This window comes from Melopsittacus undulatus, chromosome 3 (genome assembly GCF_012275295.1).
Source record: "Melopsittacus undulatus isolate bMelUnd1 chromosome 3, bMelUnd1.mat.Z, whole genome shotgun sequence".
NCBI lineage: Eukaryota > Metazoa > Chordata > Aves > Psittaciformes > Psittaculidae > Melopsittacus > Melopsittacus undulatus.
In genome coordinates, this window is record NC_047529.1 from 649125 (window position 1) to 673468 (window position 24344).

The 24344-nt window shown below is 49.0% G+C and overlaps 1 protein-coding gene across 1 annotated transcript in view; it reads left to right on the top strand.

The window, feature by feature from the left end:
- The window catches only part of KIZ (kizuna centrosomal protein), a 44224-nt gene that overhangs the window by 9839 nt on the left and 10041 nt on the right, over nt 1–24344 (top strand). The window contains exons 5-11 of the mRNA XM_031055019.2: nt 3899–4244; nt 6479–6722; nt 10647–10769; nt 11676–11831; nt 13033–13168; nt 15260–15422; nt 16313–16378. Of these exons, the coding sequence (XP_030910879.1) occupies nt 3899–4244; nt 6479–6722; nt 10647–10769; nt 11676–11831; nt 13033–13168; nt 15260–15422; nt 16313–16378 (1234 nt within the window). The remainder of the gene's footprint in view (nt 1–3898; nt 4245–6478; nt 6723–10646; nt 10770–11675; nt 11832–13032; nt 13169–15259; nt 15423–16312; nt 16379–24344) is intronic.

The window sequence follows — 24344 nt, forward strand, 5'->3', positions numbered from 1 at the left end:
TTGACCGAGGAGGGAATATTGTTAATGAATGGTGGTTAAAAATGCAGCAGCCGATTCATAGGGTGTCTTTCTAATTTTGTGCATTTTGACCTTTCCTCAGAAGCAGCAGAAGGAGATTGCCTATCTGAGGAACAGACAAAAAGACTGACAAGGAATACTTAAATGTATTCCGCTATATATCTGCGGTAATGCAGGCTTCTAATCCCTCCTCCTATCTCCATATAAATGATACAGTTCAAGACCATAGCTGTTTTCTTCACTAAAAGCAGTAAAGCTCTTTTAGATGAAATGTCTAAAAACATCTTGTAATAACTTGGAGCATGCTGGCAAGAGTAGTCACTTGTGACTATGTGTGAAACCCCCTCAGCCAGTCGATACTGGAATAAGCAAAAGCGGCAGCATCACTCCATTATTCAGCAAAGCCAACAGCATGCTTGTCCCTTAGGCTACAGCATTCATTAAGAAAAGCTTACTGGGCTGAAAGCTGGGAACAGATGATAACGGGATATGATTTTCATATTTAATGCATTCCTTGGAAGAGTATGTGTGCTGCAGATTGATAGAAGAATCAACTGCTACTTTACTAAAAGACTTTCTAGTTTGCCCTATAGCTACCGATGGAATCATTCAGCCAAGAAATTAACTTTTTCTCCTTTTACCTGCTTTATGTATCTGCTAAGCAGGCTGCCTGGCTGCCAGTGAATGTTATTATGCAGTTAAATGTTTGGTATTTAAGACTCTTATCAGAAAAGAAACAGAGGCCACACTATTTTGTTTTTATAGTAGGAGGCAGGTTTTGGTTTCCTTTCTTCCGTGCATTAGCAGTCGTTAATCTGAGTTTATAGGAAGTTTTCCCTGTAGATTAAAAAGTTAAAAACCTTGAATTTAGAGCCTTCTTTAAACTGCAATATACAAAGCAATGAACCCGAGCAACCTTGACCCATAGAAGCAGCCTCCAGCAGCCTGTGAATCACGAGTTTAATTCAGACGTGTGTGAAAAGGTGAGTTTGTTGTTGAATGCTGGATTCTTCAATTAAAAGCTGTCAGTGAAGAGATGTGATTTGTGACCTATGGAAAACTTTGCACAGATACTGGAACATCAAAGGCTCACCATGGAACTTGGGTGTTTAACAACTGGTGGTGGGTTGGGGGCAGTGTAAGAACTTGATGCGTACCCAAGTTTGTCACTTTATGTTGAGTTACTTGCTTGATTTAATTAGTTAGTTGAATTAACAATGTGACTGTGGACTCTTTCATCCCCTGCCCCCTCCTTTCTCCTTCTCATCTCCCTCCTTAAATACAAAGGTAGCTGCAACTGAATTGGGCATCCTTCTGCCTTGTCTATGGGCTGTGGCTCAGGCCTAACTCCATTATTTTTTGCTGGACTAATTATGCCCATTTCCCACCACCTTCCCCCACCTAAAATCTGCTTATGATGTCCAAAACACAAGTGCTCTCAGTGGTGTGGCAATGAGTCAGTCCTAGTGAGCACATGATGCTGGTGGTGTACCCAGCATGCAAATCATCACAGCTTGGAACTGGTTTTAATTTACCCACAGTGGTTTCCTTCAGGCTGGTCAGGATGGCAGCGACTGTGTGATAACCTGGTCAAAGATGTGCCTTGGAGACTAAGGAGGGCAACCACAGAAGCATCCTTCCAGTGATGGTCAGTATCCCAGTGGCCTGAAACCCCCATGAGCCATGGGATGTGCAGCCTGTAGGACTCCCAGATTTTATGCTCAGAATTCATCTATCCAAACTGTGCTTGTCTGGAAAACCAGGATTCTCCATGGAGAGGGCTTGGACACCAGTCTTCTGAAGCTAAGTGTGACAGCAATCCAGGGCTGCAGGTTGGAGGAGATGCCCTGTGCAGCAGAGGTCCTGCAGAGCTGTGTAACGTGGGCTTTGGAAACCTTTGGGCCATGGAGTCTTCATCTTCAGAGCACTTCCTTGAGGTCTTCAGCACATTTGGACTCGGCAGAGCCTCACTGTTGGGCATGGGGCACCAGCACCTCTGATAGATGCCCGAGGGTGGCAGTGCAAGTCCTATTGGAAGGGACTTCTTACTTTTGTTCTCTTCAACACCACTCTGATGATAATAAATAAGATTGCATTTGTGACGGGAGGGAGAAGCAGGGAGCCTGTTCTATACCACCAAAGAGAGGATTGTAAGTGTGCTTTGTGCAGAGACTGTGTTTAATTCCTGGCTCGAGTGACATGAAGTTCAGTTGTTTTGTTGACTATTTTGGGCAAGTCTGCACACTCTTACTGTTGTTTTGGGTGGTAAAAGCAGTACCTGAACCAGCATCATCTGCCACACTTCTGCTTTGAGAATGCAAAGGCAGTAAAGAGATGATTTCTCTCTGCAATCAAAGAGGAGCTTGTTAGAGATGTGTCTGCTGTGGCTCTGCAAAGCACTTGTACCTGTCTGAATGGCATTTGTTTTGGAACACTACATCCAGGAGCTGCTAAATCCATAAAGTACTCACTGGAGTCATTTTAAAGCAGCAAATCAAACACCTGAAAAGTAATTAGGAGGAACCCGAGAGCGGCGGTGGTGGAATAAGCTGTGAACTTAATCTGAGTAGCAAACCTTTACTCCTTCTTGGAATAACTTCATGGCTTTTTGTTCTGCTGCTTGTTATGTGGAATTTGAGCTTTCTTAATGAAACTTGGTCACAGACTAGACAAGATGCCTTTGTTTCCTATAAGCTGGGCTTGGCAGCTGACTTTGTGTGGTAGGAAGAGGTCAGGCAATGAAAGAGAGGAGAGAGGTGTGGAGGTGACTGTAAATTCTCCTGCTGTGATTTGGGGCTGAACAGTAAGCCCTGCTTAGTATGAACAATGGAATTACGGTAGCTAATTTTGGCTTTGCATAAACTGGTGGTGACCTTTGAGTAGTAGTGGTGGCGGCAGCCACTCCTTCCAAATTGTTCTGATTGAGTAGGTTTACAAAGGGAAAAAGGCAAGTATTAAAGCACCGGGATCTGAAGCGGAGTGGTTGTACTGGTGGGACTGTTTTTATGCCAGTTCAACAGTTCTTGGAGGAAAAGGCCATTCCAAATGTTGCTGCTTGGTGCCAAAGTTGCCTCCTGGAAAATGAGATTTCATCTATGTGGTGTTAGCTGAGGAGTTGTTCTTCCCCTTTGGTGTGATTTAACAGACAGGAAAGAGCAGAAGGAAGACAATGCAGTGATTCTTGCCTGGTTTTTATCTGCTTTGTTGGCATGCTGTGAGCAAAGCTGGATATAGAGACAAGCCAGCGATGGCAGATGTATGTGTCAGACTCTCTGGGGACCCTTCCTCATCCTGTTGCCTTTAGAGAAGACCACGAGAAGAGCAGCAGGAGGTGGCTGCTCAGAGCTGCTGCTGTGGGTGGCTCCAGAGGGGCAGCTGTGCCCCAGTCATTACAACAGGGTCCTAATGGTCGTGTCTTGGCTTTGGGATGCTGCAGTACCTAAACCACAGGCTGCCAGCGCCTGCTCAGTCATACATGAGCACAGCTCTTCCTGTGGAGTCATCACTTCAACACGTTCTCATGGCTTAGGTGGGTAGCTTCTTGCCATGGTCAGGGTCTGAAAAGCCTTTGCAGGAACCTAATCTTAAAGGTTTGTCTGCTTGCAAAACCAAGTTACCATTTAGATTAGTTGGAGTCCTTCCTGTTCTTCAGTCCCTATAGCCAGGTTGGAGGTGCAGTGTGCTTTTGCCACCGGTTGTCTTGCTGCACAGAGCTTCAGTTGAGGTCCAGGCCATTGTTTCTATGCCAAGTGTTTGTATAGTAATAACATTATAGGAAGTACTTGCATTTGATGACACCAACATGCCACGCTCTAGAAGGTCCATTTGCAGTGTGCTGCCTGTTTGTTTCCTTAAGCCATCTCCTGCCTGTGTTTTTCAGATGCCATGGGCTGGAATTCGCACCAGGACAACCATGCCAAGACAGCTCTATCACCCAGCGACAGGCTCTATGAGCCACCACACATCAGCCCTCTCAGCTGACGGGGGTTTGGGCACCCAGCAGAGCCCCCCTCAGCCCACAGAGAGCTGCTCAGCACCTGAGCCATCTTTGTGCCTTCCATCACTTGAAGGACTTGGTCTGGAGAGCAGAAGCACTGACTTAGAGAGGGATGCAGCAGTGGAGGGAGCAGTGAGACCTGGGGACATGGCTGCCAGTGAGGAAGACTCCGAGGACCTCATCTCTTCAGGTACCCCTGAGGAGGAACAGCCACAGGGAAGCATCCCAGGTAGAACGGGAGGCGTTGCTGCCTGCCTGGGCTCAGCACCCATCTAGAGCAGTGCCCATGGTTTGTCCTTCACCTCTCCTGCATTGGGCTTGAAGCACCATGGCAATCTTTCTCCCTGTTTTCTTCTTCCTTTTGACTCCATTTCCTCCCAGGCTGCTCATCTGGATGGGCAGGGGCTCCCTGGAGCCTGCTCCGACTTACGTCCAGACTTACTCACTGCTGTGCTCACAGTTGTCTGTAGCCTGGCCCTCCTGTTAAGAGGTTTCATGCTCACCTGTTTCACTGGGAGAGCATGTCCCTTCTGCTCCAGGTTCATTTCCCCATCTGTGGCTGGATTCACTCCTGCTTGCTGGTGGGTCTGTGCTTTGGGCTGGGTTTTCCAGTGAAAGGCAGGGATGCTCCCAGCTGAGATGCTCTTGCTCTGGGATGAGGTGTGCTGCCCTCAAAGGCCGTGTTCCAACTGCTCATTCCTTTTTCTTCCCCCAGCTTGGCAAAATGTGTTCTCTCCCGTTTTACTGGCTTGGTCAGTTCCTCTGAAGTAAGCTACTGGGCTTGTCTTTGAAGTCGCAGTGACAAAGGTTTCTTGCTAAGTAACAGTTTATTCCTCTTTTAAGACCTTGCAGGAATACTCTGTGCTTCCTTGCCAGTTAACATAGCAATTTTCAATTTAAGCTACTTTTCTAAGCCCCATAACAGTTGCTAAAATGGAGCTATTTATAATGGAAACTGGTGGCAACCCTAATGATGCTTTCCAGTAATGACTGAATCTTTGTAGAGAAGAAGTCTGGCATCCCCACCAGATGCTCTTCTGTTCTTGGGGTCTTTCTGGCATCTTCTTTCTTGAGGGTTATTTCCATTCCTTTTTCTTCCTCTAAGGAATTTATTTGCCTCTCATTTTCTTTCATCTGATGCATTTGCCACTTCTCCGTTGTAATGGAAGCCTGTCCTTGCTGGTGCTGAAGGAGACCAGTCCAGCTTACCCCAGTCCTGGGCTCTGCTGGTTTCTCCCCATGGGGAAGGCTGGGGTGGGCAGCATCGTGTCTGGGAGACAAATACCCATTTAATTTATGGGATGCTGTATGTGTGCCCTCGAGAATCTGTGTAGTTGGGTTCAGAATCAAACCAGACTTTCTGTCTAACAGCACATGAACCCCTTGGGCTGCTGGGGGGCTTTCCACATCTGCAAAGCACCCAGGCCAGCTCCAGGTTGGAATGTATGGAGGGACTGGCTTGTTCCTGCTCTCCTCTGCTTGTCCTTCCCTCTGCAGCGATGGGAGCTGATGAAGACACTTGTCTGTGCCATCCCAGGCTCGCCAGCCTCTCTTGCTGCTCCCTGGCACCGCTCACAGAGCCAGCACATGTAGGGGGGAGCAAATCCTGTTTTCCTCCAGGTTAATGAAATCAAATGGTCCCTCTCTTCCCTCTCCAAACTGCAGAAAGGCCCCTGCTCCTCTCCATCCTCCTTTCCCAACAGGTGCCCATTCTTGCCTCACAAGCTTGGGAACCACTCTGGCACCAGCCACTGTTTGGCATAAACCGAAGTGATTGGGTCCCAGTGGAACCCCAGGGCAGAGACGAGCAGAGCTGCTGGTGCTGCAGCATCAGCAGGTGTTTGAGTGCTGGGTAATTCAAACCCATGGTGAAGTTTATGGAAAACTGGGAATTCCCATAGCAATGCCAGCTGGTTACAGCAGTAGCTGGGCCATTAACTTGTGGCACTCTCTAGGAAGATCCGTAGTGTGTGTCTGCTGTCTTCAAAGCGTGATTCAGTCCCACACTCTTAGAGAAGGCAGTTAATGCTAATGTGCAGTCTGAAAGCCTCCGGGTGTTTCTCCTGCGAGGTTTAAGAATGTCCCTGGCAGCAGCCTCTCCAAGGGCACTCTTTCCACTAAGGAAAGCGTTTCCCATCGCCTCTGTGCCTGGTTCTCCATGGCCAGTGTACTGAAGTCCTGCTCTTCCCGGCGGGGATGGTGTGTGAGCAGTGCCCCACCGGCCGGAGCTGCGGACCCAAAGGGCTGGAGCCTCCCCGCACTCCCCCTTGCGAGAGGAGCGTGGAAGGACACGGGCTCGGGCAGGGAGACCCGAAGTGAGGGGAGCAGAGGGATGCTCAGGCGTGTGGGGTGGAAAGGGCAAACCAGCAGTGTAGTGATGTTAGTTTGTTCCCTATGTTGTGATGCATTCCCTGGTCCTGCTAACGTTTTGGGAATGATTTATGATTGTTACTAATTTTACAGGACCAAAGCCAGGCCTGGGTAACTGGTGGCCTCCTAAGGAGCTGAGCTGGGACATCAGCACTGTGCTTCCAGGCCCTGCCAGCACGGAGGAGGGGATGCCGAGTGTGCCGCAGGGATTGGCCTCACCAGTGGCAAACTGGGAGCAGAGCAGGGATGCTCACCCTGCAGAAGACTCCCCAGTGCACACACCAGACCCTCACAGGGAGCAGGAGGAGCTGCCCTTGGTCAGCTCAGCACCAGGCAGGTATGTCCTTGTGTGTTTGCTCTGCTGGTACTCATTCGTTAGCCTGTGCCCTGGAGGCTGATGCCTGGGCAAGCTTCTTACCTATCGATTTAGTATGTATATATATATATATAATAGTACTTAATATTTACCTATAATAGTACTTAGTTTACTATCCAGTATATGTGTGAACTAGAGTTACCAATTGGTTACATTTCTTGAGCAATCTGTTTGGAAATAGATTGAGAACAAGAGAAGGAATGAGGGAAGTGATGCAGACACATGGCTTGTCCTCTGTTATCCTGTCAAAGTGAAGGGAGTTTGTTGCAACAGCTTCACCACCAGTGTACTGGCTGTAGTGTCAGTCACAGCTGGGCTTTTGCCTTTGCAGCAGCCTTGTAAGACAGGGAAGCACATCCCTGTCCTGCTGGGGCAGTACCCACTGTGGGCTGGTCCATGGGGCTTGCTCAGGTCACAGGGAAGGGCTGGCTTTGCCCCATGCCAACTGCTGCTGTCCCTTCCTGGGTGCCCACCTTGTCCTGCTGCATTGCTCCAGGAGCATCCCTCCTGCTCCTATCTCCTGTCTTAGATCTGAAAGTCTGGTTCCTTCTGCAGTGCTTCATGTCCACATCCCTTCACCTCGGCCACCCTGCTGCTGCCTGACCACACAGTTTCACGACCTCTGCCTGCTGCCTTCTTTGTGCCTGCTCTCCCTCAGCAGCACACTTCTGTTTCCTTATCCTCTGCCTCCTCAGCACCCTTATCCCTCCTCACCAGCATTTTCCTGCCCCCAGTCACAACAGGAATGTTGAAGGAAGCCTTTGCTGCAGGACTGTGCTGTCTTCCAGCAGGTGCTGATCCCTTTGGGGCTCGCTGCCTTGTGCCAGCACTGTTCATGTGCAGAACAGCCCTAGCTGGAGCAGTTAGCTAGATAGAGGGTGGTTAGGTAGTGGCTGTGTGGTGCAGAGGTACCGTGTACAGAAGCAAGCAGAGTTCTTACCCCTGGGGAGTGAGGTGTGCTCTGTTGCCAGTTAGGCTTTGGTTTGTTTCCTCTTTGGTTGGTTGCAGCTGCACACATCTGTTCTGCCCTCACTCCTGGCAGGAGTCTTAGGTGCTGATTTCAATATTAGTTTGTATTTTAATAGGTTGAGCAGAAACTCGCAGCCATCAATATACACTTGTGTAACTTTATCGTGTCCCATTTGCATCAGGCTGTTGCTTGCTATGGGAACATCATCTCATTTACATCTAAATAGCTTTTACCCAGTGTCTCTGCTGTAACCACCTGTTAACCAGAGCAGCTCCAGGGAAGTTGCTGCTGGAGCAGTGGCAGGTTAACCTTTTGTTCCATGGGCGATGGGAGCACCGTGTGATGCTCTCGAGGCCCAGGTACATTACACAAAGGCTTAGCTGCTAGCATTATCTCCAGAGCACGACTGAAACCAGAATGGGGAGGTTTCCTCTGCATTATGCCAAGCTGAATGCCTCTGATTCTCAAGGCCATGGAAGCGGGATCCTGATCCTGTAGGAAGGATGCACATTGTGATGTTTTACCTGCAAATGAAACCACAGGAAAGCCTTCAGAGGTAGGAAAGGTCTCATGGAGGGGAAGCAGCCTTCCCCTGACGCTCATCACCAGGTGGGCTTTCCAAATCAATCTTCCCGATGCCCATGAAATCCAGTGTGCACATGGAGGCCTGTGGAATACTCCAGGAGCTGAAAACCTTGGGAAGAAGTTTCCAAGTTGTTAGCACAGGGATTTCAGTTACATGAATTACACCAACTATGGGAATGCAACTTCTCTTGGTCTGAATTCATCATGGCACAGTCCTTGTGGGGGTTATCATTCCTGTGCTGGCTGAAGAAATACACTGAAATCATGCAGACCTCAGCGTATTTGTCATCTGGAACTGAAATACCTGCAGCTCAAACTCTGCCACTGCAGCAGGGCGGCTGCTGGGGCATTCACATCAAGCACAGCTCCCTCGCCTGTTGTTTTGGGGCAATTCGTGCACTTCTGGTGTATGGTTTGGGATCAGTGCAGGTGTTGGAGCTGAAAAGAGCTCTTGTGTTTGGAGGCTGCAGCTTACTCAAGAGGGCAAACTAAAGCCATTGCTCCTGTCAGGGAGTCACAAGTTGCGTTTTTGGGAGAAAATGCCTTTCCTCCTTCACTGCAGACACCATTCGCTTTCTTTTATTATCATGTTTTGGGGTTCCCCCCCAGTAAGTGTTTGCAGGTTGTATTTCACCCCTGCATGAGTTCAGCCTAGCTTCAAAGTGCCTTCTCCAGCTGGAAGAACGCTCATTGTGATAGCATCATTGAAATGATGCTCTATTAACTAAATCAAGGTGATGCTGCTGTGAAAGCTGCTTCAGCCTAAGGTGTGGCCTCGGAGGGTGCTGCAATTCTGCCACCTTAGGTATTAAAAGTAGTGATGTTTGCCAGACCACTGCAGTGTTTCCGAGCACTGCTGGGTGGTTGCATTGATCTGAGGCTGTCCATGTGCATTTCAGGCTCACTCTGCCTTCTGGGACCCCACAACAGCCTGTGCTGTGTGCTTCCTGCCTGTTCTCAGCCCAGGAGCACGCTGTGAGCAGGGGCTTTGGCTTGGAGCAGCCCCATGGAGGCACCGGAGTCACTCCCACCCCATGAAGCCACCCCATAGCTCCTGCCCTCGGCTGGAGGGGAGAGGCTGGGTCTCCTCTCACCATTCCTCACAGCAGCCAGCCCTTTCTTTAAGGGCTTAAACCCGAGGAGCAGGAGGTGTTGGGGGACAGGGTCTCTGAGACTTAGTGCAGGGGAAGATGATGACTGTTTTAAGGCCTGTGCTGAGGGGGTGGAAAAAGGCAGAGCTTATGCCTGTGCTGCTTCAGCTGCATTGAAGAGGACTTAGCACAGATGGATTGTGCATTACAAAATGTAACACATAATTCAAGCTGTCAGCTTAATCAGACTGTTTCCAGGAAGCAACCTGTAAAAGAGAAGGACCTCTTGTTTGCTGACCTCTGATCCGTAGCCTGCTGCAGATTGTCATACATTTTGTTTTGCTTTATGTTGGTGTCCCTTCCTTCCCCTTCCCTTTTTGTTATTGTATCCCTCTCGAGTGGCACCCTGGAAGGACCACCCAGTGGGAGGAAAACAATGGGAAACAAGGCGGCCGCTGAAACACTGGGTTTGTGAGCCTGGGGGCAAAGAAAAAGCACTGTTTAACTGCATATGTGATCCCCCTGGCATTGTTTTGCTTATTAAATGTCTAGGAAACTCGGCTAAATGCAGCACAGCCCTCCCCTTCATTGTTCACTGTTGCCCCACAGGGAAATACAACTTTGGGTACAGCTTAACAAGGGTGAAACGACCCCAGGTTTGGTGCAGGGAGCTGTCGCTGGAGGGGTGTACCCGGGGTTAGCTGTATAAACATGTCAGCTTCCACATGGGGAAGAAAGAAAGCAAATCTTCCTTGAGGCCGGGCCCAGCTGGGGCATTGCTGGTGGAGACCTGGCCTGGAAAGACCCCAACAAAGCGGGCAGCCGGCCTGGACCTCAATAGCCATTTACACCTCTGTGCAAGGATTAGCCTGCTCCATTGTTTCAACGTCTTAAGTCCTCATTTGCATCATTATAGAGGTGCAGCTTCATCAGAACCCCTCTGAGGTCCCAGCTATGTCCCCATACCTGTAGGTGGTCACCAGATTTGTTGTGATGGTGGTGAAGGAATTAAGGGGGTGATTTCAATGCAGTGTCTCAGGCCCTGGCTCACTTTTGGATGCTTTATCTGCTCATGTGCTTGCCTTCCCCAACCCCCTTCCTTACAGAGCCTGGTTTGTGCTGTTGCTTTGCTTTGAAAGGCTAAACTGAGGGTGTGTTTTCCAGCTGGTGTGATGGGAATGCATTCAAGTACCTGTCCAACACTGGTCACTTCACACCCTGTCTGTTGTCCCTCCACAGCCCCCATGGGATGCTGGCAGCCCTCTCCCGAGCACTGGAGCAGATAGAAGACGTGGTGAGGAGGAGCCCCCAGCGACAGGCGCTGTATCAGGGCAAGCAAATGGTGACACTGGAGCTGCTCAGGTTAATGCTGCCCCCTCACACCTCACCCCCTCCCTGGGCTCTTGCTCATGTTAATGCTGTCCCCTCACACCTCAACCCCTCCCTGGGCTCTTGCTCACTGCTGTCTGTACAGTGTGAGGTTTGGTGTTGGCTGCACACATCTGTACCCACGTTGGGGTGGTGAGAGGCTGTTACCCAGCAGCATTGCAGGAGCCTGTTGAGGCTCCAGCCGGGTCTGCAGTGACAAATGGCTGGTGCAAAGAGCACCCAGGCTCCTGCAAGCAAACATTGCTAAGAGACCTCCCCCCTCCCAATGCTTTCCTGTCATCAGGGAGCTGAAATATGGCATTAGAGGCACACAGGCAAATTACTGCAACAAATACTCGTTCCCAAACACAGCACTTTCTGCAGCTTGCTCCACACCCCCCTTGGCTGAAGGAAATACTGATTCCCAGGAATGAGAGCATCCCCTTAGCTACTCATGCTGGTGTGATTTACTGAGGTGGGCAGAATAACCAGACAGATCATTTCATCAAGGTAAAAGAGCAATGAGAATGCCAAACCCCATGTGTTACCAACCCTGGGTTCAGAGAGCCCTCACTGTCCCTCTGCAGCATGGGCTCCTCATTCCAACAGCTGGGAATGGCTTTGTACTTTTATTTAAAGCTATAGGTCAGGCTCCATAAACTGGGATTAAGGGGTTTCCCCAAGTGGACCTGTGCAGGTTCCTCTCTCCCTGCCAGAAACAGAGGTGTGAGATTGAGCCTGGTGTTTCCTAAGGGCTGGGTTTGACCTCCCTGTTGCAGAGAGCATTGTTGTGGATGTTGTCCCTCTGGGTTGGCCCGTTAGCCCAAGGGTATTGCACATTCTGTCTCCAAAGCCAGGCTTTACACAGCCATTGCCTGTAATACCTGCTTTATGTTGTAGTGGGGCCACCAGCCTGGAAGATGGCAACCTTGAAGCATGCGAAGCTGTCGTCCTCCATCAGCTTCGGGCTTCGTTACAGAACACCCTGGATGGCTGCGTCCGACCCAAGGACATGCTCCAGGCTCAAGGCAGAGCAGAGGATGAAGAGCAAAGCAGGTATCACAGACACAAAATGTGCCTGTGAGGGTGATGAATGGTTTCTTTCCTCCCGTGTCTGTTCTGGGGCAGAGGAATCGGGCCCTGGTCAGACCTCAATCATGCTGGACCACGAGGATGCCTCAGTGCTGATCTTTGTGCAGCTCAGGATGAGGACATTAAACAAACGTGTCTGTTTTCCTTCCCACTCCATGCTGGTGAATCTCGGTGCCATGGGCAGCGCTCAGGCTGGGGCCCACATCTCACCCCACCAGCAGCATCCCCAGGCTGCTGCGGCAGGGAGGGAAGCACATTAACTTCAGAGACCTCTCAGGCAGTAATTCATGTGATCTTAGCGTGAGGCTGGGCCACGTGAGCATGGGGATGTCATTTTGAGAAGCAGATTATTTCCCTGTGAAGCAGAAGATGCATATAGCCTCTAAAAACAATAACCTCCCTTATTCAAAGTGGGCTTTCGCTTCCCTGTGCGTTTGCCACAAGGACAAGTGAAAATTGATTTATCTTTTTTCTTTTAAGGTCTCTTTAATGCAGTAATGAAAACAATTTCCATTCTTTCTTACTTAGCTTCTGTCTAGACCTTCCTCCCTGTTCGAGGCTCAGCAGTGCTCAAGTGTTAGCAGGATCGGGGCACTTGTGAGCGCTGAAGAATGGTCTATTTAGCTATACCTGGTTCTCCTTTCGAGGCTGATATGCCTGTGAGCACTAATACCTTGTTGTATCTCCTGAATGGTTTCTTGGGGACAAACACTCGTGGAGTTAATTGGAATTCACTCTTCTGTTTGTCAGACTTCATTGGAGCAACTGCAGAAACAAACATCTTTGGCACACAGGGTGGCAGTGGTTGTAGTTTGTGTGTTGAAGGAAAAGGCACTTTTGCTCAAAAACAATGAAATGATTAATATAGAAAACACAAGAAGGTGCTGAGCAGAGCAGGGTGAGGGAGGTCTGCCCAAGCTGGGACTGGGAAGGGTTTAATGTCTCCTGATCCTGAGTTTGAGGATGGGCCTGGGGTCAGAGATGGTGGTGATGGTCCTTGCCCATCCTTCCGTGTTTGTGGAGGTCACAACCAACTTCTTCTGTCTTCCACTTGGAACATTGTTGAAAGTGGGGATTAAGGGCAAAATGTGCAAAGGCTTCTCCTGCTGTAGGCTGACCCCTGTGGTGTCTGTGTGGGTCTGATGTATGTGGGTTTGTTCCTCAGGCCGGAGCAGCGGTGGGACACGGACGTGCTGCAGACCTGCCTGAGCAAGCATGCCCTCTTCCTGAGGAAGCACCATGTCCAGCTCCCACCTGAAGTGTCAGAGATGTTCGACCGCCTGCTGGCACTGGATGGCCAGGTTGGGACTTGCATCCATGAACCCATGACACCCATTTGCACTGCTAAGGCGAGCTGGGCCCTGTGCTGCTAATGCAATCTAGAGAGGGGGCTTGGAGGGGAAGGACAAGCAGGCTGTGCTCATTCATCAGCCTTGGAGATGGTCAAGGAGAGAATGCAGGTTCTTCAGTTGTCTCAGGGCAAATATGCACAGCTCTGCTCCCCACAAAGACAACAGTGTCCGGGAGGGTGTCTGTTTTCCACCCTTCACACCAGTTATTTAAACAAGCCCACACGTTCACTGGGGGGAGAATTCATCATGAGGCTTCTATCATCTGTCTTTCTCTGGGGCTTAGTGGCTTTTTATCATGCATGATGTATTTTACTGTTTATTTCTTTTAAAGAGAGTTATGTTTGGTAGCCTGAATACGCAGAGAGCTTTACAAATAGCAGCCTGCTCATGTATTTTTAAACATTAACACAGAAGGTTATAAACCAGCTCCTTCAAACCCAGCCAAAGTCAGAAATATTCTCCTTCTAATGTTTAATGAGAAACTAAAGAGCAGCTGGAGCTGCTTTGCTATATTCTGGTTTTAATAGCATTTGAATCAAATAATGAAGATAGACTGTTTTAGTCATTTGTACACTCTCAATTACAGTAGGGGAACTTCTCTTTCTCTGTGTGGGTAAGTCATTTGTATTCTGTCCTTAAAACAGTCAGTCAAGTAGAAGAGATGAGCAAGGAATGTAGCAGCGTGCTGGCGACAGAAACAAACACATCCATTTATAATTGCATGTCAAAACTTTTACAGAGTCAAAGCCCAGTAACACCAGCTTTATGGGTGAATATGTGCAGCAGTAATCTGTTTACTGCTACGTGTTGCTGTGGACCACATGCATTTAACATTTAGATTGCCTATTAAGTGCATCCAGTCAATTAAATGTAATGCCAGGATCCGTCCTCTGCTTTGGAACACCTCATTTCCAAGCAACTTGCATAGAATAGGATCATGGAATGGTTGGGAAGGGAGCTTAAAGCTCCTCCAACTCCAACCCCTTCCACTGGAGCAGCTGCTCCAAGCCCCTGTGTCCAACCTGGCCTTGAGCACTGCCAGGGATGGGGCAGCCACAGCTTCTCTGGGCACCCTGTGCCAGCGCCTCAGCACCCTCCCAGGGAACAGCTTCTGCCTCAGAGCTCAGCTCAGTCTCTACTCAGGAGAGTTAAGGCTCCTCCTTGTCTCTCAGCACTAAATTGTCTGCCTTCTATTCGCTTGCATCTTAGCTCCTTGTTCACATTGGAAGACTTCCCATACCTAAGTGTAATAGAAAAGGAAATCTTGGCAAGCTATTTAAGACTAAAAGTTGCCATTCTTGGCTCCTGAGTAAACATGGATTTATGAGGAGGGGCAGATGCAGGAGAACAGAAGTTTCCCATGAGCCCAGAATGCTTTGGCTTGAAGCTGCTCCGTGCTCTCAGGTAAACGAAGCTGTCAGGAAGGTGATTTCCCTGCTCTCAGGAGCTGTGTAAAGCCACACGCAGCACTTCACATGGGTGGAGGATATAACCTGGGAAGTGCTTCCTTTATTTTAAGCCTGGTTTTAGCTCAGCCATGTTTATGGTCAGTTCTACTACCTATAAAGGTACTGGCTTCCAGCTTGAATTTCTTATGTCAGTAATAGGCTTCTTGGGCAAGCTGTGCCTTGGGCTCTCTGCTCTCAGGTTCGTTGGTCCTGGTGTTGTTTCAAGCTGCAGGTGTTGCTAGTGCTGTGGTTAACCTGCCTTATTGCTGTGTGCTGCAAGGGAGAGGTTTCTTCTCCGGCTGTTGTGGTATATTTGATGCACCCTTCCATTTGCGTACCCTGACTGTGGGAGGCAGGAATAGAACCTTCAGGAAGCCTGGTGATTAAAGGAACAATTCAGGGTCAGTGTTGCTTCAAGCAGAATTGCAGTTCCTGAGCTAGCACCGATTTAACTCAGGGGTAATTTACCCTCTAACAAAACCACCTGGAAGCAGATTGCAGCGTGAAGTACAGATTAGCCTAAATGTATGTCAGAAACCATTGCAGACCGAGCATAATAGTGCTGTGGCTATTTCTGTTTCTAATGCTGCAGGCTCTGCCTGGGTGGAGAGAAGCCCTTCCAGAAGCGAATGGGGACAGGTCATCTCCTCGGAGTCATGAACCCTCGTGCAGCACCTCATCATCCACCCCAGATGATGGCAGGGAAGCAGAGGAGGCAGAACACGCTCCTGGGCATGCTGGCATGGGAGGACAAGGTAATAGTTGTGCTCATAGCTGTTGTCCTTCCCTCTGTATTTCTATCCAAATAGGCTCTATTATAATACTAATATATACTAATGTATACTCGGAAGGGGATTTTCCTAAATGTATCATTTTTTGTTACTTAAAACAAGCAATGCCCATTGCGGCTATTTTGTCTGCAAGCCTTGTGGCTGTTAATGAAACAGATCTATAGGTGTGCATGTATCTAAAAGCCAACGTTTACCAATGCTGGGGTGTATTGATTGCCTTGTACTATAAAGCCAGACCACAGGCACAGTCTCAAAACTCCGAGGGCTCCTGCTGAGTGTGGTGCTGGCTCTGAGGTGACCACGCTTGTGAAAACCCAGTTAATTCCTTTAGATAAGGAAGTAATACATTAGCCTGGTGTAGTAACGGCAATGGGCTTGCTTGGGCTGCTCTCGGAGCATCCCTTACATCAAAGCCCACAAGGGACAGGCAATTAGGCTGCAGTGCTCTTTGCACAGCGAATGCAAACAGCTTCAGGCCTCCTAAATTCACATGACTTTTATCCATGGAGGCTTTGATTTGAGCTGCTCTTCCAGGGCGGGTGTGATAAACGCTGCCACACGAGGCCCAGCGTTACTGAGGGTTGTTTGCTTCCTAAATCCCATCGGGTCTTAAATGATCTCCCACATTTGGGTAGCGTCTCCTTTCCCTGGAAGCTACAGAGAGGCAGCACCACCGCACACACGAGCAAAGTTCACAGTAGGCGCCTCTTTTAAGGGTGGTAATGGATAGTTTAGATCAATAAACAAGAGATAACAAAAGTGAGAAATTAAAGGGAGTAGGGCTTAAAAGCAAGCAAACCAGTCTGATCACTGCCACTTTGAAATGCCTTTCATTATGGTGTGTTCACATCCAGAAGTCCCGAGCTGGTGTGAAGATGAGAGCAAGGAAGAAAGCGCGGTCGAAAAGATTCCTATTACAGGTAAAAGCAACGGCTGCATATTAACCTCAGACCCTGTATTCAACTCTACTAGATCATCCAGACATTGGCATTTCAGTGCTTTGGGGCTGCTAATAGTGAGTAAATTCAGCTACTACACACTGAGCGCAAAGATTAAACGTAAGATCATAAACTCCGTGCTTATGTTAACGTACACTGAGACGCACAATAACCAGCACCTGTTTAATTCCTTGTAATCATGTCCTACATTTAAACCACACCAATATCCTGTCATTTAGCCTTTCAGGTCCCGGTATCAGTGTTACAAAGGTCAGGCTCCGTGGGGAAGATCCAGTAATTATATGGCAAACTACAGATGTTTCTGATTTGGTTCTTTTCTTGTCGGGAGTAATTGAATGTGTGTCATTAGAATAAGCACAGGGAAAGCCCCACTGGCTGGGAAGCTGCTGCTGCAAAGGCTGCCCAATGATGCTACCTTTATCAATAAGGTTTTACCAAGTGTGGTTCAGCTCCTCCTGCAGCAGATGTATGAGCCTTGCTCCGGGTCCTGGTGTCGTCCCTTTTGGGGCTGGGGTATCAGTAACACATCAGTTGTCAGAGCAGGGCTCTTGGTGCTCAGTCTCAATTTGCTTCTGCCTGATTTTTGTACAGTGGTGGCTGCTTCCTTATAAGTGTTGATGTTTGGCTATATATGGATGGATGTAGGTGTGTGCCCACCAGAGAGGTGTGAGGGCAGATGCTCATGCAGCACTCGCTGCTGCCTCTCTGCTCCTGCATGGCTTGAGAGCAGCCTGTCTTTCAGAGAGCAGCTCATTCCCCTCGGAGGTGTCTTCCTCTGCTGCCTTTTGAGCCTAATTTGCAGCTAAAATGTAAAACTGTCCTGCTTGTATTCCTGCATTATCCTGCAGCAGTAATATCCCTGTGTTAGCTCAGTCACACTTAGCCTGTAGCTTCTTCCAGATAGTAGATTGTTCCCATTTCCCTGCTTCTTAACACGTCCTGCAGTCGCACATGGCCATGTATTTTAGAACATGGATTGCATTGATGTTCAGTGGAATTAAAGCCACTTGAATCTCTCTTCAGGAAACAAACCCCACTTTTCATTTGAAATGCTGCAAATCTTGGGATTGGTTCCATTTTGTTTGTAGTTTAAGAGGCTTCAAACCTGAGGCTTGGGGTTCCCTAAACTGCAGAGTGCCAGCACGAGCAGTGTTGGGAATGCTGACTCCCTCTGCCTAATGCCAACACTGGTACTATGAGTTTTATTTAGGAGAACTCAGGAGTTTGGATCTCTGGAGCTGCCATTGCTTTTGGTTTGCTTCTCCTCATCCTCCATGTTACAGCTGACCAGTACTGGTATAGCTGTACCAGTTTGTTAGAGTTCTCTATGATGGTTTTCACCAAAACCAGTAACTCCAGTTCAAATGGCTCTCTCTGAGCTTTATCTCCTGCATCAGTGCAGCAGTTCCTGTGGCTGCGGTCGCTCTGGCTCTGGGAATGAAGCTTTTCCTACCTCCCTTGAAAGCCAAGTTGCTCCTTTCAGCTGTGATTCATCTTCAGCCCATGAGCTTCTCTGGGCCTCATTCTCTCCTGGCTCCTCTCCCTTCCAGCCTGTCGCTTGTCTCCTTTTCCTCATCATTATTTGCTGTGGACCATGGACCTGGAGCTCTGGGATTCAGTGCCTGGAATAGAGGCAGCATCGCTACATGTTGTCTTTGGGCTCAAAGATTTGTGTGAGGATTTGGCTTTGTGATTTTAGATCAACCAATACTTAATGTCCATTCCACACATGATCATTTGGCTGCACAACTAAGTGAAGGGATAGAAATTTGGGGTGTTTTTTCAGTATTTGCTGCATTCTCTAAGGGCTGCAGGTGTTGGTTTGAAGCACTGGAAGCCCTGTAGCATTGGGGTGTTGATGGGCTTCATGTGAGAGCTGGCTGGACGTGCCTCCAAGCAGCCTTCTGTGGTGGCACTTTGTGAGTGCTGCTGTAGTTTTGGGTTCTTTTTCTTGTGTTATAGGGAAAAAGAACCAAGATGTTGATTTAGTGTAGTCTATAAATGGTTTGGGGAAGGCCACGTCCTGATAACTGACTGTAATGGGATTATATCCTGTGCATGGCCTCACCCAGAGAGGAGCTGGCGATTAATAGCATCCTCATTCTACACATGAGGATAGAGGAGGAGATGGAGACTCGTTCTCATTTCCTTCCTGGATGCCTTGGTTTTTACTATGTGAAGGCAAGTAGAAGAAATGGTCTGGCTTTTTTGCCAGTCCTGAGGTGGGCAAATACTGTGAGATGAAAAAGATAGGATAAAATCCATTACTCTTTTTGTTGGATAACTTCTTTTGTTGGGTGACTTTTTATGAGTAGGAAACTGCTGACATTATTGAAGGGGCACATTTAGGTCTTTAACAAGACCAGATTCTCTCTCCCCTTCATTTATGTCTTTGCTTCAAATAGATGTTAAAGCTGTAAAGCATTTGAATAGAAAAGGTGTTACTGCTCCACTCATCACGCTTTGTTTCCACAACATCTTGAATATCACCTTCCAGGTAGGATATCTCTAAGGTAGAAATAAGGAGGAAGAGCCCTCTTAAGGAGTAAAGGGAAAATTAGCCCTTCTTTTTGTATCATAACGGAACATGAAAGAGCACAAATCCAATCCTGCTTTCCCTTTGAGGTCACCTTTAATGAGGCAGTAATGCTGCCGAGGCTTTCCCCACGCCCACCGTCCTTCCCAGTGAGGTCCTGCTTTGAGCCTGAAGTTAGAACGTTCCCGAGGTTCCCCTTGGAGTGTGCTAATAAAGGCTCTCACAGGGATACCCAACTTCTCACCCTGATACCAGCCCAGTCACAGCTGCTGCTAGGAGCAGAGTTCCTCTGTATGTGATGAATCACTGCTGTGATCTGACAGTACCCCCTTGGGATCTGGAGCAGGGATTGGGAGCAGGAGGTTGTACCTGTTGCTGAAGTTAGTTTGGATTGTGTACTCCAGGAGCTGATACTTTACACTGCTTAAGTTCCTGGAAGGCCTCAGGGTCTTGTTATAGTTAGGAATTCCAGGAATTAGGAAATCCTTCAATCTTTAAACAGAAGCAGCAGCTTCTTGTTCAGTCTGGAGAAGAGAAGGCTCAGGGGGGACCTGATGGCTCCCTCCAAGTGCCTGCAGGAGGATGGAGCCAGGAGGGGCTGGGCTCTGCTCCCAAGGAACAAGGGATGGGACAAGAGGAACCGGCCTCAAGCTGCACCAGGGCAGGTTTAGATGGAGCTGAGGAACAATTCCTGCCCCACAGGGTGCTCAGGCATTGGAACAGGCTGCCCAGGGCAGGGCTGCAGGCACCGGCCCTGCAAGGGTTCACAGCCCGTGGAGACGAGGCCTCAGTGCCATGGGGTAGGGGTGGCCTTGGCAGGGCTGGGAATGGTTGGACTGGGTGAGCTTAAAGGGATTTTCCAGCCTGGTTGGTGCTGTGATTCTAGAGCTGTTCTCAGTGGATGGTTTGCTCCACTGGGATTTCCCAAGTCTGCTGCTCACCTGGGTGTCTGCTCTTGAGAGGACAGCATCTTATATTGCTATAGTGTTACAATGATTGTTATTTATCCTTTTTTCCCCATTGAAAGGAAGTGGGGAGATCCTTGTTGGTATTTGAGCTACTTCTGGGCACTGGCTGCTGCAGAGCTCTGCCAGGTTTTAATCTGGAAGCTTTTCCCATCCATTTGCTCTCCAAAGAGCACTTCCTTGTGTCAGGTTTGCAGCTGCCTTTATCTTCTGTCTGTTCACAAGTGTTCTGCTTTGTTGCAGGGGAGATGGGTGAGTTGAGGAGCTGGTGTAGAGCCGGTGCTGTTCCCTCTGGTCCCAGGGCAGAGGCACACATGGTGGCTGTGTGCTGGCAATGGCAGTGCAGCTGACAGCACACTGTAATCACACATAGCTCTATGTAGGCAGTCTTCAAGTGCAGTCATTGGTGTTACTGTGGTGGAGGAGCTTGTTCAGATGCAGTTCCTCTGGGCAGGAGCTGCTGGTACAGGACCTATAGCCCAGGCCTGCCAGGATGCAGGAACTATTGCCAAGGTACCTGCAGCCACACAGCTATGGGCTCAGCTGGGCTGATAACATTGCTTTCAAGGCACTCTTGGCTTTGAAGTCTGGTGACAGCCAAAATATCCAAGCCACTATATTATTGGTGATAAAAGCACACGGAGAGAGCAAAATTCCTTTTGGTGCAGGCTCTCACTTGTGTAAGGGAGGAAGATACAAGTACATGGGTGGGTTGACTCTGTGAAAGCTCTTTTGCTCTCCAGTTACCTCCATTTGCATATGGGGGTTATTGATTTTTTAATTGGAAATAATGGATGATAGCTCCTTATAGCTTTTGAGTGGGACACAAAGTGCTCTGGTTCCTCTCATGGCAGAGCAGCATCTCCTATCCTACAGCTTGCTCCCATGCTCTGTGGCTTGGGTTGAAGAGTTCGGATTTGCTCACAAGCTGTAGGGCTGCACATGAACACGGTGGTGTTTGTGTTTTCCCATCCTGCATTTCAAAACCAGAAGCCTTGTGGATCACCTTTCCCATTCCCAGGCAGACAGAGGAAAGCACTGCTTGTACAAAGATGATTTGGTGTTGGTGTCTGCTGGTAACTCCTCTATGCTGGGACTATGCAGTGAAGGGCTTTAATGCTGGGTTTGATGTGGAAAATGTGGGCTTCTCCCTTTGAGAGGCAGCACCAGCAGCAAGACATAAGCATTGCAAGTACAAGGCCAAGAGCTTTCTTACCTCTCTGTTTGCAGACAATCGCATTACTTCTTTAGCTGCTCAGTCATTTGGCTATATAGGTGTTTGGCTATATAGGCCATAGGGAGAGCACATGGAGAAAACACTGTGCTGGTACAGTGTGTTCTGGTTAAAGATCACTTTGACTGCTCAGCAGCACCAAGTAACAGTGCTCCATTGTGCAGTGACAGTGGCTTTTCCTGGAACTGTTGCCTAATGAAGAAACCTGCACCCATTCTGTTCAGCCCAGACGTGTGGAAGCTGCCGTGAGAGCTGCTCTGGCCCCACATGTTTAATTCACAGGTGAAAAGGGCAGAGTATCTCGAATTAACTAGTAATGAATAGTGGTGTTGCAGATCCCCTGCTGGTTCTGAGGGAAGGTGCCTAGGGAAGGTGAGGACAGCACTGTCACCTGGGGCACACCAGCTGCCGTTGTGCTGCAGCATCGCTCCAACAGTGGGATGAACTTCCCATTATTAACATCCCAGCTTGGGTCTGAAGACTGAGTTTTATCAAGCTTGGTCAGTTGTGTCTGTGCAGTCTGGCCTGGCTGCTCAGACAGCTTCATCCTGAGCACCCACATTGCTTCTGGGGTGCCTCTGGAACACAGAGCTGGTGGTGTGGTGAGGCTGTTCCTTCCAAACCCACACAGGAGGAGAGCATCAAGCAGATGGCATTTGCCTTTACCTGGTGTAGCAAGGACTTGGTGGCTTCAGACAGGCAGGGAGAGGTGCTGTGTACAGCCAGGAGGCATCAGGAGATGGCATCAGGAGCCTCTGCTTCTGCTTCCCAGTGCCACTGCTCCCTGCAGAATGAGTTCAGTGGCACTGCGATCCCTTTATCCAGGGGTTTCATCTGCTCACTGCTGATGTGCTGGAAACCCATCTCTCTTTCCTCCTTTCCCTTTTTCCCTTGTTATTTCGTGCCCATTTCTCGCCAGGCCTGTGGTGTTCTGCTGGTGAAACAAGCTACAGAAACACCCACACCACAGAACAAAAACGTCTTTTGAACTGAGTTGCATTTACCCTTAAGCATGATGGTCAGTTCTATGAAAGAAACACTGCTCTACATAAGGGTTTTATGGTTTGATGCAGCTTTATCAGGAGCAAAGTGTCTAAGAGTTCTCTCTCCTAGCAGAGGATTTCTTGTATCCCCTCTTCATTGCCCTGCACGTTGCACCAGTCACTTGCATGTTCTGATACTGGTTTGTTGCTGCTGGTTTTGGGCTGGTTTTGTTGTCAGTGCTGCCTGTCTGTAACTGAGGCTCTTCCTTGACGTGGGCATGTTGGAGGCACAGGGATGAAGTGGATGAGTGGGGAAAGAGGAGGTAAGAGCCAGGCTGTTGCTCTGCACACAGCAGTGGATGCTGCACACTGACTGCCTATGTGCTGTCATACACTTTGGGTGCCACAGCCCTACAGGCTTTGCAGGGACCTGAGGTGGTGGGCTTAGGAGTTCCCATTTCTGTAGGTGCATAGGATGGAAGGCAGTGCAGAGATGCTCAAGGGGAACAACAGGACTGATGGGCAAGGCAGTCTGCTGTAACTAAGGCAGGAGGGGGATTGGTACCCAGCAATGCATTACAATTGACAGGTGGGGCAAAGCTGGGCTCTGAAGGGTCTTACAGGTGAAGAACAAGTAGTTTGTGTTAGTGTGATGTTGTGAAGGAAGGGGAGCGAGCTTGGGGGAATGGCCTTTGGAGGCTGGTGTGCATGGAAAAACCTAAGGAGAGCTGCACACAAGAGCTTTGGTAGAGCTGGCAGAGACCTGCACATGTTGTAGCACTTCCCAGAGCTTGTGCCTGCTGCAGGGGATCCCATTGGAGCAGCCTGGGTATCGATTCCCTGACCAGGGTGGGATACCCATGCCCAGACCGGTACAAGGGGAAGGCTTTGAGAAGCAGCCTCTTAACCGTGCACTAACACCTTCTGAGGCCACCCTCTGCTCCTTCCCAACTCTCTGTTATTGGGGAGGAGGAAAAGCAGTCAGCCCGTTAACAGGCTGTAATGAGGTGGATGTGTCCCTCTGCCCATGGGAAGGGTGGCCCGAGCTGATGCTCTGTGCAGAGGCCGTTTGCTTCACTTCTCCACGTAAGGATCAAACCATGCACGTATTGGAGCCCTGGCTGAGGACAGGACACACGTAACTGGTGTTTGAATGCTTGCAGAGCCTGTGACCTGTGGTTGTCTCCATCCCCAAGCACATCCCTCAGCCACTTTGTGTCTCATAGTTTGAACCCATGCATAAGGAGCCCTGAGAAACACACCTGTGTGAAGCGCTGGTGCTGGAGTGAAAAGCAGAGCTCTGACTTGATGGGGTTAAATTGGCTTTTTCACTTCCCCCAAGCAATGTACAAACAAGTGTTAATACCCATTCCCCTGTGGTCAGCAGCGAGAGCCACTTTGCTTTGTCTTACACCCAGGACCCCCTCCATGATCCCCACATGCTCCTCTGCATGTGTACATCACGGGGGGGGGGTTCCCTTTTCCCCCTTTTCTCATTATTTCCCCCATGCATTCCTGGGAAGCAGCCACTTTGTCCCCCAGACAGCCCATTGCTGCCAGTGCAGCACCAGTACCTGAGCTCTGCCACCTCCTGCTCAGACATCCTGCACCCCTCTCTTGGAAGCACCCGAGAGTGAGCAGGATTGGTGCTGCTGACACCCATGCACAGAGCAGTGTGATCTGCTGCAGCAGCTCCTCACCACTGAAAAGCAGTGTCCGAGATGCACAGGAATGAATTACTGAATGCTGCTGGGATGGAGCAAAGTTGGTGACAATTGGGGCTTGTTTGTCATTGCAGTGCTGTAGATATATACATGCAAAGTAGCCTTTTAAAGCGGGATTTGTGCTTGAGCATCGTGGCCTTTGGAAGTGAGCACAAAGATGAGCAATTGTACGATCCCAGTGAATGAATTCATTTACCTCTTCTTTTTAAACCAGTCCCTACAGAATGAGATACAGAGCGGAGGGGAAGGGAAGAAAGGGATAAAAGATTGTGGAATGGTTGGGGGTTTGGCTGTGTAAGTCATAAACCCCCAAGATTTGTGTCTCCCAAACACAGCTTTAATTCAAGAGAATGGTTGAAAATACTGATCTGGTAAATCTACATTACAGAATTGAATTACAGGCAAGAACTGTAACTATCCCCAACAGTCTGTGCTTAAGGGGAAGGGGAACGAAAACAGCCTCGCCTCCTGGTTAACTGAAGTGA